Raw genomic sequence first — 16,285 nt, forward strand, 5'->3', positions numbered from 1 at the left:
ACCACAATGGCTGAACCTTCAACTTGGGTGAAAACAATCTGCTCTGTCTGCATTATCTTAAGGAGCCAGACTCGCTGCTGTGATAGGAATAATGTGAATTTTCCAACACCAGCCTACAAACTGCAAACTGCAAACTGAAAAACTTGGGTCAGAGCAGCACAGTTAAGAAATACAGCATGAGGACATCTGTCATTCTGCTTGAGCTTTATCTATTCTTGTCCTCTTTTCCTTACCCATAAGGCTTCATTTAGGTTCATTAGAGCCACGATTATCCGACATCGTCTTTCCACAATGCCCGGATGCCCTCCTAATAAATCTTTCAGTTTCTTCTCCGAGTAGACAACTTCTTCAGCCCAGTTGCAAGCTCAGCAAATATGGATATTGCCCTTTCTTCCTGGCAGGAGCTGTTTGTGTCAACAGGTTTGACACAAAAACACACACAAAAAACATCTTGATAACTGTTACAAAGCATAAAGCCCAGAACTGAGTCCACTATGGGACTTCAAATGTTTATTTTCCAATTTCTCCTCTAAATAACTATGCAGAGGACAACCTGTCTTTATCCTCTGTTTCCACATAACCTCCCCCTGCCCCATGGTAAGTATTAATGAGCTAAAGTCAGACAAACCCAAAAAAATGTATTATAGGATGTAACCAATGCTGGCGAGTTAGAGAAAACTCGATTAAAAATCCACACAGCAAGCGGTGAGAGAGAAGATAGTGTAGATTTAGTCTGGCTCACAGGTATCATGCTATATAACACGTAAGATTTTCTATAGCTACGGAAAGTAATGTTAAGATGGCAATATCAGGCAGAAAACAGCTGCAGGAGGGAGGAGATCAAATGGGCAGCCACCTGAGTATCTATTTCTGGAGTGAAACATTCATGGTTTCTACTCTTTTCAGCAGTAAACATTATTCTGATGCAAACTAAAGCAGCATATGCAGTCATTTAGCTCAGGGAATCCAATCACTGTTTCCCCAAGTCCTTAAAACCAGCTACTGCCATCTTCCTAAATACATTTTGCCCTTGAAAGCACAACAAGCAACGCTAAGTCAGCCTTTGAAGCGACAAATTAGAGGAGTTTCAGGAGACCTATTAAAAGGCTGGGGATTACTACTCACTTCCCTCCAGACTTTAACTAATTTAGGTTTAGCCTAACGTTTCCCCAGTGCCATTATCCACCTGACAAAACAAGCAGATACTTCTACCTCTTGTGATCACCAAAGAAAACTCTGCCCTCTCCCACTGTAGCCACTTCTGTCCTGCATGAAGGAAGGAGAAAAATCTTGTTCCCAGAACATCTTCTGGGCAGCTCTGGAAGAACTAAGACTTGAACCTTTCCTATTTCCACATGAGAACTGCAGGATGGCTTCCACGTCTTCCCCCAAACTCATTCTTCAGGTGGGTATTTCTTCAGAACGAAGCTTGAACGAGATCTTAAAATAGTCCTGGTTTAAGGTCGATGCAGCTTGTAAGGAAAAGAAACGCTGAGAGTACATTCTGTGCGCTTGCATTAAACCCACCTCTCCCCAAAGCACGGCACGGATTCAGTCAGCGGCTGCTGATCCGAGTTGACAAGGATGGCTGTGGAGAACACCTGGGGACCGCTGCAAAAATAACCGGGGATGTGCACAACAATATGCCTGGGGGGGGCCTGTATGATGCAACTCCACAGCAACACAGGAGGAAAAGAGATGGGATCAAAATAGAGGACAATATGTATATGAGTACATGGTACAAGTGCAGCACAGAACGCTGGTTTTAGCACAGAAGCCAAAAAAACATGTAGAATTTGAGAATAGCACAGTTTAAGGAGTTGCACATTCCAGGCTCCTCGGACACAAGTCCAGGCAACACACGGCAACAAATACCTACAAAAAACAACGTTAAGAATTTAAAAGCAGCGTATCCTGATGCCACAAGACTCATTTTCTCCTTCACAACGCTGCTCCGGAGCCGTGACACTTTCCTCATGGGGACTGAACCGAGGCCACCAGCACCAACACTTGACACCCCGACCGCCTGCTCTGCAAATTAAGGACTTCAAACTCAAATGATGTTCATCTGGCAAACTAAACAATGTTAATCCAGCACAATTTTCAGCCTGAAAATCTCCTGCAACACAGAGTTCTCCATAGGGAGCTGAAGCCAACAAACTTGTTTCTCCCCAGTTGCGTTTGACAAATGCCTTGGAAAAAGGCCATAGAACCTGAGGGGCTCCAGACCTGAGGTTTAATACTCATCTAAAAGAATTTTTAACAGTTAATCTTTAAAATATAGGAATTTGGTTCCAGAGAGTTAATGGAACAAGTGGTTTTTTATTTTATTCTGACCTTTTCTAGAAAAAAGGTTATTAAAAAAAAATAATTGTAGAGTTCAACTATAGAAAAAAAATAAAGCACTTGTATGAGAAATTTGGTTTGAAGCAGAATATACTTTAGAGGAGAATTATCTCCACTCCAATTGGGATACAATATATTGAAACAAATATTCTCCTCAAGCAGTATTTTCCAGAGGATGAATCCCTTCATATAAGGGCTCTAAGGACATACACCAGTTCAGTTTCTATTTAACTATAATATTTACTCTCCAAGACACACAGAAAAGACTTGTTTCCAATTCTGGCTGTATAAATGTGCACAGGAAATGCGGGGTTTTCAGGCTGACGTACCCACAGAGCCGGGTTCTGCGAGGACCTCAAAGCCAGAAGATCAAACACAGATGGCCACATTAGTTTAAAATTAAGATTCAAAAAAGACCCGTTGACAAGTAGGGCAAATACTACATCTGGTTGGCATCTTCTGCTGTGTGGTTGAAAGCGGCAACGGGGAATCACCTACAAAAACAAGTGGTGCGGAGGTGCCTAAAATACCTGACTCAAAAATTGGGTAAGCGCTTGAGAAGCATGAAATGGGGGGAAAATAAAAGCATGGAGCTGTTTTGAAACTCCTTAAAAATACTTAATGGAGGAGATTTTCTCCCCCTCTCCACTTTCCAAAGGGTAAAGGTGGAAAGTCTTTGCCCCTTCTGGGATCAGCCCTCACCCAGGGTACACGGCTCCTCCACCTTCCGCGGAGGACGGTTCTCACTTGTGACACACTGGGAACAACGAGGATTCATTTAAGCTGAAACCAAGCAGATCTCAAGGCTTTTGACTCGTTCTTAGCTGCACAGACTGCAACAAGAATTTAAACTATCATTTCTAGATGGCAGGACTTACTGGAGGGAACGCATGAGGTAATTCGCACAAGGTTCCTCTTGATTTTAGCATCTATTCTGCAGTTTAATGACTTGGGGGGAAACCCAACTGCATTCCAGAGAAGACAAAAATGTTTTGCTTGTATTTTAAAGCAAAATCATAGAATTCTTAAGGTCAAAACTGTATTAACTGTAAATTAGTTGCTGCAACAGCATAACCAGTCCACCAAGTCTATAAACAACCAACCTATGAGCCCTTTGCGCTCTTGAATAGAGAAGGGAAAAGGATATAACACCAAACCAGCAGACGATTAAAAGATTGTGATGTTTTCACTGGGAAAAGACTTTTTTCAAGTCATCTATTATGCTACAGTATCCAAATAAAGAGGAAAATTTTATGGGACACAAGCTTTTGATCTGCCTACTGTTTATGCAGTTTCAAGAAAAAAAACCCTATCCCTTTCTCCAAGTCACATTGAGGTTTAAGAGCAACTAAAAATAAAGTGGAAGAGAACTATGGTCACAAAGTTAATTGTATGATGGTAGATAAAAGCCACCCCAATGACATCTCTTGCCTTTTTTGCTAAGCAAACTCAACTAGATAAAAAAAACATTTGGAAGAACAGAAAGAATAAGAGCATAATTACAGGCTGAATGCATAAAGAACAGATACTAAGAGGCAGCTTGGAAAGCTGAGAAGGAATTATATGAACTTGAACCAGTGAGGGGGTCTGGAAATGAGGGGCTGGAAAAGACCCACCCTGCAAAAAGCTCCTTGTGTTTCTTCCTGAGCTCTGAACACCTTCCGAGAAAATTCTTCAGATTTCCTTGCAATGATACATCAGACTCCAACTTCAGCCATTTTAGTTTGAACCTCCTCCAGCTGCGTTCAGCTGTTAAGCTGAAAGCTTCACCTGCGGCTTTATCCAAGTAAGCAGCAGAAGCTCAGCTTTAGTAAAGCCATCCTGGCTTTTTATGCAGACCTAAGTAATTTTTCAGCCATTTTGAGCAAGCCAAGGACACAACACTCAAAACCTCCTTCAGCAGCAAATGTATCAGTCTGAAATCAAGGGGAAAAAGATAAAAATCAGGTAATATAGACAAGACAAATAAGGCATCAAACCTCTAGCAAAAAGACCTGCCTCGTAAAGTTGAGAAGGGGTCAGAACTCCCCTTGAAAGCAAATACACTGCAGGACAGTGTTTCACTGCCAATTAATTCTGTTCTACATGAAAGTTAAGCCCTGCTCATCCACTTTCACAATACTGACTGTGCCCATCAGGGAAACATTACCTGGAGATTCGGTTGCTTCTCCAACAGCGAGTGTTCTCCGCTTACCTGCATTTCTAATCCACTGCCCTCTACCCTGGCTCTGAGCTCGCCAAGATTTATCGATCTCTGTGCTCACACTACGCTTTTGCTCGCAGCACTTACAATAAATTTCCTCCTCTCCATTTTCTCCGCCACCTCAGACATCCACGGGATGATTTTCAATCACTCATCTAGTTCAGATTCCTCTGCTAAGCCTTCCATCAGGCCATTAGAAAAAATATATCCTCCCATCGCTGACAAGTCGGGTTTCTCACGGCCATTTCTGTGCTGGCACAAGAGGACAGAGTGGGTAATGAGTGAATATTTTCTACTCCCAGTGAAGGCAACATCTTCATTAAAACAAATGAAGTGCCTGGCGCTACAAGCTGCAGAGAAACACTCCTGCGCTCAGATTAATACGACGCTGATGCCCGTTTCTGCGCAGGCACCTTCAGAGCCTCTGCAGGGGTGAATACTCGGCTTGTTCGCAGGAATTCACTCGCCTCGACTCCGGCAGCAGCTACTTCCACCCCTTGGCAGAGATCAAATTGATGGGAATCTTGTCAATCCTGCATCGGCCGCCATGTGGGGCTCGGCAGGCGAGACTGCACCCTCCTGGGGCCCCTCTCCTTTTGGCTACGCATCTATTCTGGGTTTAATTTCCCTTCCCTTTGTGTCGCACACATCAAGAACATGAAGAAAATGACCTGGCTGTAACTCAGACCTAGACAGAGGCAAGTACAGGAAGCGTGGCAGGAAGCACTTAGAGGAATGAAATAAACTGGCCTCTGCATTAATTACAGAAACACTGGAGTGGGTGTTTTTTGGACTTTTTTTTTCCTGCAGCAATTGCTGATTGCTCTCCTAGAAGCAAATCATTAAAAACCATCACTTATCCTGATAGGTAGCATTCTTTTATACGGTCACAAAGAATAGTATAGAGGTTTAAGTAGTCGCAATTCAAGATATAAGACCAAGTGAAAGTTAAGAACATTTTCTCCGCAGGTTTACCTGCACCTTCCACTGACGCAGCTGGTTCTGGCCATGTCTAAAGCCAAAATAACCACGTGCTTATCAGCTTTGCTCCAAGATTTCATCCCAGCTCTTTCAGTTCTGGGCAAATATGGTTTAGATTTAAAGCAAAACCTGAATTCTGGGTGCTGGTGACACCTACACATGTCTGGATAAGAGAACACCATGAGCCTGTAAATCTCAGAATAGCTGTGTGGCATCTCCAGGGGATACGGGCAGCAAGTCATGGAAACTCTTAAAATAATGCCCCAACTCTGCATTAAAATGGAGACAACGACCATGGGCAATACCAGTTTGCACCAGTACTCAGCCAGGCACCCGTACTGGTGAAAGAAGCCAAGGTCAAGGAGGATTTGCTTGCAGATTTACCAGTCAGACTCCAGCACAGTAGAAAGTGGCATTTCCAGCTCTGGTCGTCGTGATGAGACTAAAGGACATTATAACATGGACAAAAAGTTACCCAGTTATAACATGGACAACATTTTAACATCAACAAAAAGTGACCCAGTAGAAGGAAAGAGACTTTGGAGCACACACTCTTTAACTGGGTCTTATTACTATTGAGAGTCTTGGCTTTGTAAAAACCCTTCACAACATTATACAGCGTATTCCCCAGCTCTGCATATGCATAAACCCATCAGCATCACCCCAGCTATGCCAGGAGTCCAAGAAGCCTTTTCAGATCACACAAGCGGACGGTGGAAACCATGCCCTGAAATTCTGGCAGCCCCAACTCATCCCAATTTACAGCGACCCAGCAGAAAGAACCTGCCAACAGGGAACACAAAAGGCAAGTTACACCCTCCTTCTAAAAAGTCAAATTAAACAAATGGCACTATTGTGCCGTGCGGCTGAATAAGGGCTTCCTTCCGAACCTGAAGGCTGAGCTCTGCTTGACAGACTCAACAGGAGGCTGTCAGAACGGAGCAAAGGGCTCAAGAACTTGGTGGCGCACAAAAAAGAGGTCTAAATACCCAGCTAGGGAGGTTTCAGTAGCACATTTTATGATCATGCAACATCAGAAGTAGGAAGTCTTTCCACTTATGTCCCCAATTTTGATCCTACTTCATATTTACAGTTCATTATTTTCTTAATTTTTTTAACCAGTTGACAACTTCCATCCCAGAAGGCTCCTCACCACTCAGTATGGCCTTTGCACTAAGTTTGATATTTTCCAACTATAATATATGTACATACCCACATACACATCTACTGAGCCATTACATAGTTCACATGGGTGAAAACCATTTATTTAGATTTAGTTTCATAGAACATTTGCTTCCCAGGTTAGCATTTTTTCTTTGTGATGCACTAAGCTGCATTTGGGTGAGAGTTAAGTACTAATGAAATACACAAAGTCTTTTTCTTTAGTTAAAAATACTCAAATATTGCACAACATATTTATTCTGAACATAAGAAGAAAATATCTGATGTAATTGATTCAATTGTTTGCTGTTCCAGGGCCATACAATATATTAGGCCCAGAAGAGTTTGCTTTATGCTGAGGGGAAAACAAAGAATCCTTTTGGCTTTTCCACTTTGTGTAAGCTCGGTAAACAAATAAGGAAACGGACCTGGAGAATTCTACTTTCATTGTCAGTCTGTACTTTGACGTTTGTTTCCCGACACACACTTCTTACATTTAGACTACTTCCAGATATAATTTATCCAAACGCGTCAAAGGCGTAATTATTTTGATTATATCACTTCATTTTCAAAATGGTGCTTTTAATCTTGTCCCATCCTGCTCCACACCAGAACAAATGCATCAGAGCCCCCATAGCCTTCAGAAACATTTGCTGTCACCAGGTAACTGTTCTTGCAGGTGACAGAACTCACAGGTGAGTTTCGCAGGTTGTCTTGAAAAAAATCTGATGGTAACGCAAAACAACAAAATTTCATTTCTTTTGAGGCGTGTTTCAAACCATCGAGAGTTTTTGTTTGCTTGGTTTGGGTTTTTTAATCTGTAGTGTATACAACATGTATTTGTACATGCATGAACAGCACAAATGCCTTTGAACACCTGGACTGAATTATCAGGTAAATAGGAAGGTAGTTACTTCCTCAGATTACAGATTGTTAATTATCAGTGAATTAAAGAAGAATGGCTGATAACTGTTGGCTCTGATCAGTTCCAAATGCAGCATCTTCTGCCAAGGGCGGCTTCAGATGAGGTTCCTCACCTTTGTTCCTGGTAGTCTCATTTACAGCTTCAGCTTTTTAGAACCTGGATTACGTGCCAAGAACAAGCCAAGTAGCACCAAATACCCCAACAACTGCAGATACTAAGCCCATTATTTTACATCAAGGGATAAGAAGATCCTTTCCTTCCAAGTTCACAAATTATTTCTTCGATACAGACAGAAAAACAAACCAAAGTGCAGAAAGGCACAGCTATTCTTCCTTTGAATAAGATCCTGCTTTCACAAATAGTCTGGGATCAAAAGGCACCATAAGAACAGGCATCACAAAACACTGGAGTCTTTTTCTCCAAGTCTGATGTGCTTCTTCCAGACATTGCTATAAGAAGAGCTATTTCAGAGATGGAGAAAAGAAAAAAACAGGATAATATTCAGCCTCCAGATATAGCCAAGAAAATGAAGTTCAGCGACTTGTGGAAAATGCAGATAGTTCAAATATAAACCCAAATATCTGATGACCTAGCCACAGGAAAACCAAGACATTAAAAAATTAACAGGAAGGGGATAAGATTTTAAACCACCAGTGGGGTGAATTAGCAGCTTCTGGAGCTCGCAAGGCTGAGAATTGCTTAAAAAGAAGGGAGTTGGAAGTCACCAGGGATGCCAGTCCCTGCAGACGGGCTGAACTGGGACCAGGGTCACACCAGCTCCACGTCACACACAAACCACCTGCAGTTCCCCAGTTATCTAATAAGACACATCACACTGTTCAGCGGGGCCTGTACCAACATTGTTACGCAACAGTACAGTTCATTAGTGGTTTCCAAACAGTTATGTCCCTCAAGTTATTATATTGTACTTAGTTTTCTCAATATTGAAAATCTCAGCTCCCGATGAAGAAAATTAGAACAAATTAACATTTGAAAAAACTTATGCAATGCAGAAATGCCAGGAGAAAGAGACAACAGGGACTTATTTTGCTTTCTGTACATATTAATGCCCTTCAGACTTGCTCGCCAATAAAAGCTGCAGCATAAACCCACGTGATGAAAGAATATTTCTGTTGTGGTGCCCAGCATTCAGGTCTGCCCACTCCATCAAAAAATTGATTTATTACGAAGTAGAGGTGTTCATATGCAAGATAAAACTAAAGATGTTATTAATATTTGAATAGATACCATACAGCTACCCTAACACAGGTGATGTGCACACTGATGTGACCCAGAAATCCAAATTTCTTAAACTTGAGGCATTAAGACTGATGAAAATCACCTGATAAAACAAGATCAAAAGCAGTAAGAAGCATATTTTTCCCCTCCCCACAATAGCTCTATCTAATCCCTCAGCACAGAGCTCTCTCTGCCTTTTCAGTAAAGATTAGCATATTTAAAACTGCTAAACTCCGTATAATCTTCAATCATTGAAAAAAGTAATTCAATTAGGGCAAGTGCTGGTGAAGTTGCCTTCTTACTAGCCACCCAATGCTATATCCTTGTATTACAAGTGAAAAAAAATATGAGCAAGAAAGAGAAGCTGCTTTTAGCTGGACACGGATTATGTTGCAGGCTCGCGATGAATCCACAGTCCATGCGGCAAGGAGCCGGGCTGGGGGCGGGGGTGTGGGGGACGCAATATTGCGATCGAGAAGCGATGACTTGCAGTAAATCCCAAAAGTCGTGAGTGATCCGGCATCACGACACATCGATGACTGACCAGGACCCACGGCCAGTGAGGGGTCAGCTGGCGCGACAAAGGTAGAAAAGGCAGATGATGGAATAGAAGATTTTGAGGATCGGGGGAGCAAGAAAAGGGGATTAAAAAGAAAAAGCATCTTGGCATAGGAAAAGGAATCTGTGGCTAGCAAACAGCGTAACTAGGAAGAATCACTGCAGTCCATACAAATGCCTGGGTGTACGGCATTGAACTCCCACAATATGGCTGAGGATACCAGCAAAAAAAATATCAGGGACTGCATCCACTGTGCAATCCCGCTTTCAAATAAGAATAATAAGATCTAGAGGCACCTCCAGACCTCACAAGGCCAAATTTCTTGTCTTTGCTCACACAATCGCATGGAAGGGCAGTAAAGCCTGCATAGTAATGAACTCCAGTTAAGGATTTCTCAGCCACTACATATTTATTGAAAAGGCTGTATACAGTCAGTAGAGAAGGTCTGATATTTGCTAGTTTGGGTTGCTGAGGCAGCTCATCCACTTCTCAGCCCTCTATAACATTCCATTTGTCATTGTGAAGTCCCTGAATGCAAACAGAACAGAAGCCTTCGGCCTCCCTACCAGCAGCAGTAGGATATCTTTAATTATGGCCTTCCAACAGGGCAGACAACCTTTCAGCTGAGCAGGAAGCGAATGCAGCAATCCAGCGCAACAGTTGTACAAAGAGACCTTCTCATTTATGAAAGCTGCTATCACGAAAAGAAAACTTTATTTCTGCATTTCCCTCAACCTTCAAAACAAAGAATGGTGAAGGGAGCGACGTGTAAGCAAAACCCACTCAAATTCCCTTTGCAGCATCAGAGATGCTTCTGTAATTGTCATGCAGAAGAATATTACTAGGATGCTTATTCTTCCAGGAGCCATTTGTAATGGGAGTTATCCACCCTTTGGACAGTAAAAAAAATAAATAAATAAAAAATTACTGAGTATGACATCACGCCAGCAAGAGCCGAATTCAGAAAAAGCCGTTTCTCCAGCACGAATCAACCCAGCGCCGCGTTGGACCGTGCCCACGCTGCAGCACGGACGCGCCGAGGGCTTCGGTGCCACCGTTCGGCGCGGATCGGTCACCGAGTCATCGCCCAGGAGCCAAGACAAAGGCAGGGCTGAAACCCAACGGCAGCTGCTGGCCAGGCCCTAACCAGAGTCAAATCAGCCCCAACACATCCATACGCCGCGGTCGAGGCAGCAGTTGCAGCGTTATTTATATTTAGTTAGGGGTATTTTGCTGCGCTATACCCGTAAACCCCCTTCTCTGCTCCTCAAATTTGACGCTAGGGGCTGGAGTTATTTAAAACCTTGGGGTATAAACACATGATTAGCTGAGAGGGGGGGAAAAAAAATAATGACAAAGACTAGAAGAAGCAGATAACTGATGTTATGTCTGTCAGAACAGATAGACAAGAAATCCACGTGTAAACTGAGAGCTGCTGAGATTTAAGATCTGCACCAGGCGCTATAACCTCCCATTAGGTACTTGAAAAGCTTCATGAAATCAAAGCTCAGAAATACAGTAAAACAAGACAAGCATTTTGCAAATGCATAGATAATACCCAAGATTTCTTGTTATCAAATCCCTGGGGGGTGGGGGGGAATAAAATAAAAACATAAAACAGCATCTTCTACACATGACCCTCTTCCAAAATCCTCATAAAATGGCTGAGCAAACAGCACCTCACCAAGCAGATCAGGTGACTTAACCCCCCTCAAAAAATATACCCAAGTTGAACTTGTGCTCCCTGAATCCTTAATATAAGGAGAAGCTATTCCAACACCAAAAAATAGACATAAAATTAAAAAAAAAAAAAAGGCATGAAAGGAACAGACTAAAGGAAACCACCAATGTATAGGTAAATAATTTTAATATCAGCCTGATCACCCTGCTCATCCATAAATGAGTGAGCAAACACCAAGATATGTCATTTGGGAAGAAAAAAAAAAACAAACCACGACTAGTATTTCATCATCTGCCACCCAGAGACCAAAGGTGGCTGAGGGAGCAAATACCCCACCCTGAGACAGAGAATATTTTGCACCTACTCATTATGTCAAAGATCGCTCGATATCTGCCCAGGATTACACAAAGCACGCACCAAATGAGCATTTTTTTTAATCAAAACTCTCTGAAGTGAATGATTTCCAATGCAGCATTGGAGACAAGAGGCCTCCTACTAAGGAGAAAATATTATTTGCGTTTGTGGGGTTTTTTTGCGAAGGGAAGAAAATATCATTGACTGAATTTATTTAGAGCATCGGATCCGCTTCACCAATACAAAACTCCATTTTCGAAAATTGCTGTATTTACGCAGAAAATACGGGGGATTGAAAAATTGAAAATAAAAAAAAAAATCAGAGGAGCTGGAATCAAATGAATCAGCAACTGTTCCTGGAGATGTGGCGGTTGGAGGGTTTTATTTAAACCTCCCTGTCACCCAAGGAGCAGCGACTGCCAGGGGGAGGCGAACGCCCCGACACAGCCCCCCCACCCCACAGAGAGGGCGGAAAACCCCCTTTTCTCCTCATAAAGTGGGGTTATGGCACAGCAGAACCCCCCATAGAGGGTGGGGGTGGGGGGATCCCCTCAGGCGCGACCCCCGCCCCACAAAGGCGGGTCCGGGGGGGTTTGGGGGGGGGAGGGAGGAGCCCGCCCCGCCACCCCTGTGTGAGGGAGCCCCGGTGACTCACCGCTCTGCTCGCCCAGGAACACCAGCTTGAATTTCCGCAGCGGGTTGCCGAAGTCCCCGCCCGCCGACATGATGGAGGAGCCTCCGCCGCCGCCGCCGCCCCGCGCCTCGCTCCGCTCCCCGCGGCGGGACCCGCGACAGCTCTCGTTCGCTTCTTTACCCCTGCCTCCCCTTCCCCCTTACGGCGAAGGTTTGGGGGTGGCGGGCGGGGGCGCAGGGCCGGGTGCGGAGCCCCGGCGAAGGCGCAGCGGGCTGGCTGAGGTGAAGTGCCGGTGGTGCCGCCGCTCCCCTCAGGGCCGCGCTCCGTCCCCCCCCGCGCTCCCGGCGCCTCACACCGCGCACGCGCGCCGCCGCCCCGCCCCTCCGCGCGCACGTCGCTCTTGCGTAGCACCGCCCATCCTTACGCGGCAGGCCAATCACAGAGGGAGGAGGCGGGGCGATGCGGGAGGGGGCGGGGCTGGGCGCGGTGTCACTGTGCGTGTGATCACTCTGGAACCTAACGATGGCTGCGGGGGTGAAATCATTAAAATGACCGAGCTACCAGGGTGCCTGGAGCCCAAAACTGGGAGGAACGAGCAAAGTCCTTAAGACCAAAGGCCTAAATTGATACGGATGTTCCTGCCTGAGAGAGTCCAGTGGAGATTAATGAAGATGATTAAAGGAGTGGAGCATACTGAGGTGGGTTAGAAGGGGGGTGGTCAGTAGGTCAGAGAGGTTCTCCTGCCCCTCTGCTCTGCCCTGGGGAGACCACACCTGCAATATTGTGTCCAGTTGTGGCCCCTGAGTTCCAGCAGGACAGGGAACTGCTGGAGAGAGTCCAGTGCAGCCACCAAGATGCTGAAGGGAGTGGAGCATCTCCCGTGTGAGGAAAGGCTGAGGGAGCTGGGGCTCTGGAGCTGGACAAGAGGACACTGAGGGGTGACTCATTAATGTTTACAGATATCTAAAGGGTGAGTGTCAGGAGGATGGAGCCAGGCTCTTCTCAGTGACAACCAGTGACAGGACAAGGGGCAATGGGTACAAACTGGAACACAGGAGGTTCCACTTAAATTTGAGACGCAACTTGTTCCTGGTGAGGGTGGCAGAGCCTGGCCCAGGCTGCCCAGGGAGGTTGTGGAGTCTCCTTCTGTGCAGACATTCCAACCCGCCTGGACACCTTCCTGTGTAACCTCATCTGGGTGTTCCTGCTCCATGGGGGGATTGCACTGGATGAGCTTTCCAGGTCCCTTCCAGTCCCTGACATTCTATGATTCTATGATTCCTTTCAGAGGAGCAACTCTTGGGGACACTCACTCCACAATGGCCCCCGCGGATCCCTCACGACAGGGAGACATTTCCCAGTGAGGACAATGATTCCCACCGTCACCCTTTGGGGTGGCCAGAGCTGTTGTTTGGAAAAGCCTCAGTGTCCCCTCCCTGCCTGGTAGAGCAGCCAGAGCCCCACCCGGGGCCCAGCTCTCCCTTTAGCTATTTTTTCTCTATTTCTCCCCATTTTTCTTGACTTGTCTCTTGAGGAGGCTCCCAGCTGCATCCCCACCCCTCCTGTTCAAACCTTGGCTTTGGGATCTCATGCACACAGCCTCTCTCCCTCCTCTCTGCGGGATTTGTGCAATCCCGCACAAATCGATACTCTCATAATTGAGTTTAAACACAAAATGTGATATTTCAGAAGCACTCACCCCGCCTGAGCTTCAGCCGGCATTGGCATTGCCTCCTGCTCCCAAAAATATCTCAGCTTGGCTGCCCTGAACAAGACAGAGCCCTCTGAGCTCCTGCCCATGGTCGTATTCATGTCGATAATAGTGCAAATCTCTTTGCGATTCACTCAACTAAGTCAAAATAATGTTCCATGGGGTATTTTCCACCTGGAAAGAGCGAAGGTTTCCACTGTTTTCCTATTTGGGAGGTTGCTCCAGAGCCTCTCTGCTCTGGTGGTCAGGGAAAGAGCATCCACCCCTCGCTTCATCCCCCTAAACCTACTCATTGCTGGTTAATTTTGTTCCCTTCTGCTCCCTCACATCTCAACACCTTCCTCGCAAAGGTCCAAGGGTGATGTCTCAGCACCAAATCTTTCCTGCTAAGGAGGCACCGCACCCCAACTCGGTCTCATCATTGAAAAATATCATGAGCTGAAAATAATACTATTCTATCTCCACGTGACCTGCTGCCCTGGATTTGTACACGGTCTGTGTAGCTGAAAGGGACATGGGCTCATGGCAGGGACTTGGGTCACAATGTCCTTTTTTCGGTGTTTCCAGCCATAGTCTCAATGCTCTGTCTCTGCCTGGTGATTGGAAACACTCCTGGAATCATCTGGGTTGGAAAAGACCCTTCAGATCACCGAGTCCAACCACTAACCCACCCCTGTCCCTGCCCCATGTCCTGAGAACCTCATGTCCGTCTGTCCAGCCCTCCAGGGATGGTGACTCCAGCACTGCCCTGGGCAGCCTGTTCCAATGCCCCACAGCCCTTTGGGGAAGAAATTGTTCCCCACATCCAACCTCAACCTCCCCTGGCGCAACTTGAGGCCGTTTCCTCTGCTCCTGGCGCTTGTTCCTGGGGAGCAGAGCCCGACCCCCCCTGGCTCAAACCTCCTGGCAGGTAGATCATCCCACCGACTCCTCCAGGCCTTAGGCGCAGCCCTAAGCAGCGCTGCAGAAGGTAGAAGAGGAGATACGCACATCAGCGGTTTTCTTCTGGGGCTATTTAAATGCTTTTTGATTATTTTTGTAATCGAAAGAAATTGAGACTTTCAGGTTCTGGATCTCCAGCTCTCCTGGGACAACTTTCCTCCTCCGGACAGCAACAGAGAATGGATCGAGAAGGGACTGGGGGGTGGCAAAACCATCTGCATAGGTCACAACTGCTCCAGCAGCATCTCTGGGTCTTTGCCAGGACACATCCAGCTGCGTGACGGGGAGAAATCTGCAGTGAAGCAGAAGAAGATGGATGAAATAATCCCTCCAGCAAGGCCTGGCCCTCTGAGCAGCCGGGGGAGCCTTGAGAGCAAGGAGAGCTCCCTGGTTTATTTTAGCAAAGTAAAGAAATGCAGTGGTTTGGGTTTCTGCGGCTGAGGGAGCAACAAAGCGACGCCTTGGCTTCTTTTTTTACTAAATGTCACAAAAAGGCGCGTTGTGCTCCTGCAAACAGCTCACCTGGCTGGGAAATGAGTCATTAGTCAAAGAAAGGCACGATGAGGACCGGCGGCTGGGAGGTGAAGCTGAGGCACGTTAAAACTGGAAAGAAGGTCCATGATTTGAACAGAGAGGGTGCACAGCTGCCAGAAGAAGCTGCCAGGAGCTTTGTATCCAGGGAAAATCAAGAGCGGGAGCCTTTGTGAAAAAAATGCTTTCATCGCAACAGAAGGGATCTGCTTCTATACAGCTGGAAATCAGCGGAAATCTATAGGCTTCAATGTACCTGAGGCCAAATTATATGATTTAATAGTCCCTTTTGGACTTAAAATGTATCTCTCTCTGATAGATGTCAGAGAAACTCTGCAGTGAAGAGATGGACTCATTTTTCAGCGAGACATGTAGGACAATCATGGTAATTAGCAGTCGCTGCTGTACCCCAAACTCAGTTTGGGGTGATGCTCCCTCCTCAGCCCCATTTTGTGGGTCCTGGGCTGCATCCCCAGCAGCGTGAGCAGCAGGTGCAGGGAGGGGATTCTGCCCCTCTGCTCCGCGCTGGTGAGACCCCCCTGCAGTGCTGGTCCAGCTCTGGGTCCTCAGCACAGGACACACATGGACCTGCTGGAGAGGGGCCAGAGGAGCCACAGGAATGATGCGAGGCTGGAACAGCTCTGCTGGGGGACAGGCTGAGAGAGTTGGGGTGTTCAGCTGGAGAACAGAAGCTCCGGGGAGACCTTAGTGTGGCCTTTCTGGACTTAAAAGGGGCTGAGAAGAAAGATGGGGACAGACTTTTGAGCAGGACCTGTTGCAATAGGACAAGGGGTGATGGTTTAAACTAAAGGAGGGAGATTCAGGCCAGACATGAGGAAGAAATTATTGTCCCTGAGGGTGGTGAGAGCTTGTCCCAAGTTGTCCAGAGAGGTGGTGGATGAACCATCCCTGGAGACATCCCAGGCCAGGCTGGACGGGGCTCTGAGCAGCCTGAGCTGGTGAAGATGTCCCTGCTATGGCAGGGGGGGCACTGGATGAGCTTGGAAGGTGTCTTCAA

General features: G+C 46.1%; 1 protein-coding gene across 4 annotated transcripts in view; it reads right to left on the reverse strand.

Moving 5' to 3' along the window:
- The window catches only part of RAB6A (RAB6A, member RAS oncogene family), a 64,173-nt gene extending 51,732 nt beyond the window's left edge, over positions 1-12,441 (reverse strand). For 2 of the 4 annotated variants that reach the window (XM_082067849.1, XM_082067850.1), the window contains exon 1: positions 12,105-12,438. In XM_082067849.1, the coding sequence (XP_081923975.1) occupies positions 12,105-12,174 (70 nt within the window). In that variant the 5' untranslated portion in view covers positions 12,175-12,438. Of the gene's footprint in view, positions 1-12,104 lie in introns of all 4 variants that reach the window. The other 2 variants (XM_082067848.1, XM_082067847.1) reach the window with 2 other exon arrangements.
- Between the last annotated feature and the right edge of the window lie 3,844 nt (positions 12,442-16,285).

Source organism: Streptopelia decaocto (assembly GCF_964273445.1).
Source record: "Streptopelia decaocto genome assembly, chromosome: 1".
Taxonomy (NCBI): Eukaryota; Metazoa; Chordata; class Aves; order Columbiformes; family Columbidae; genus Streptopelia; species Streptopelia decaocto.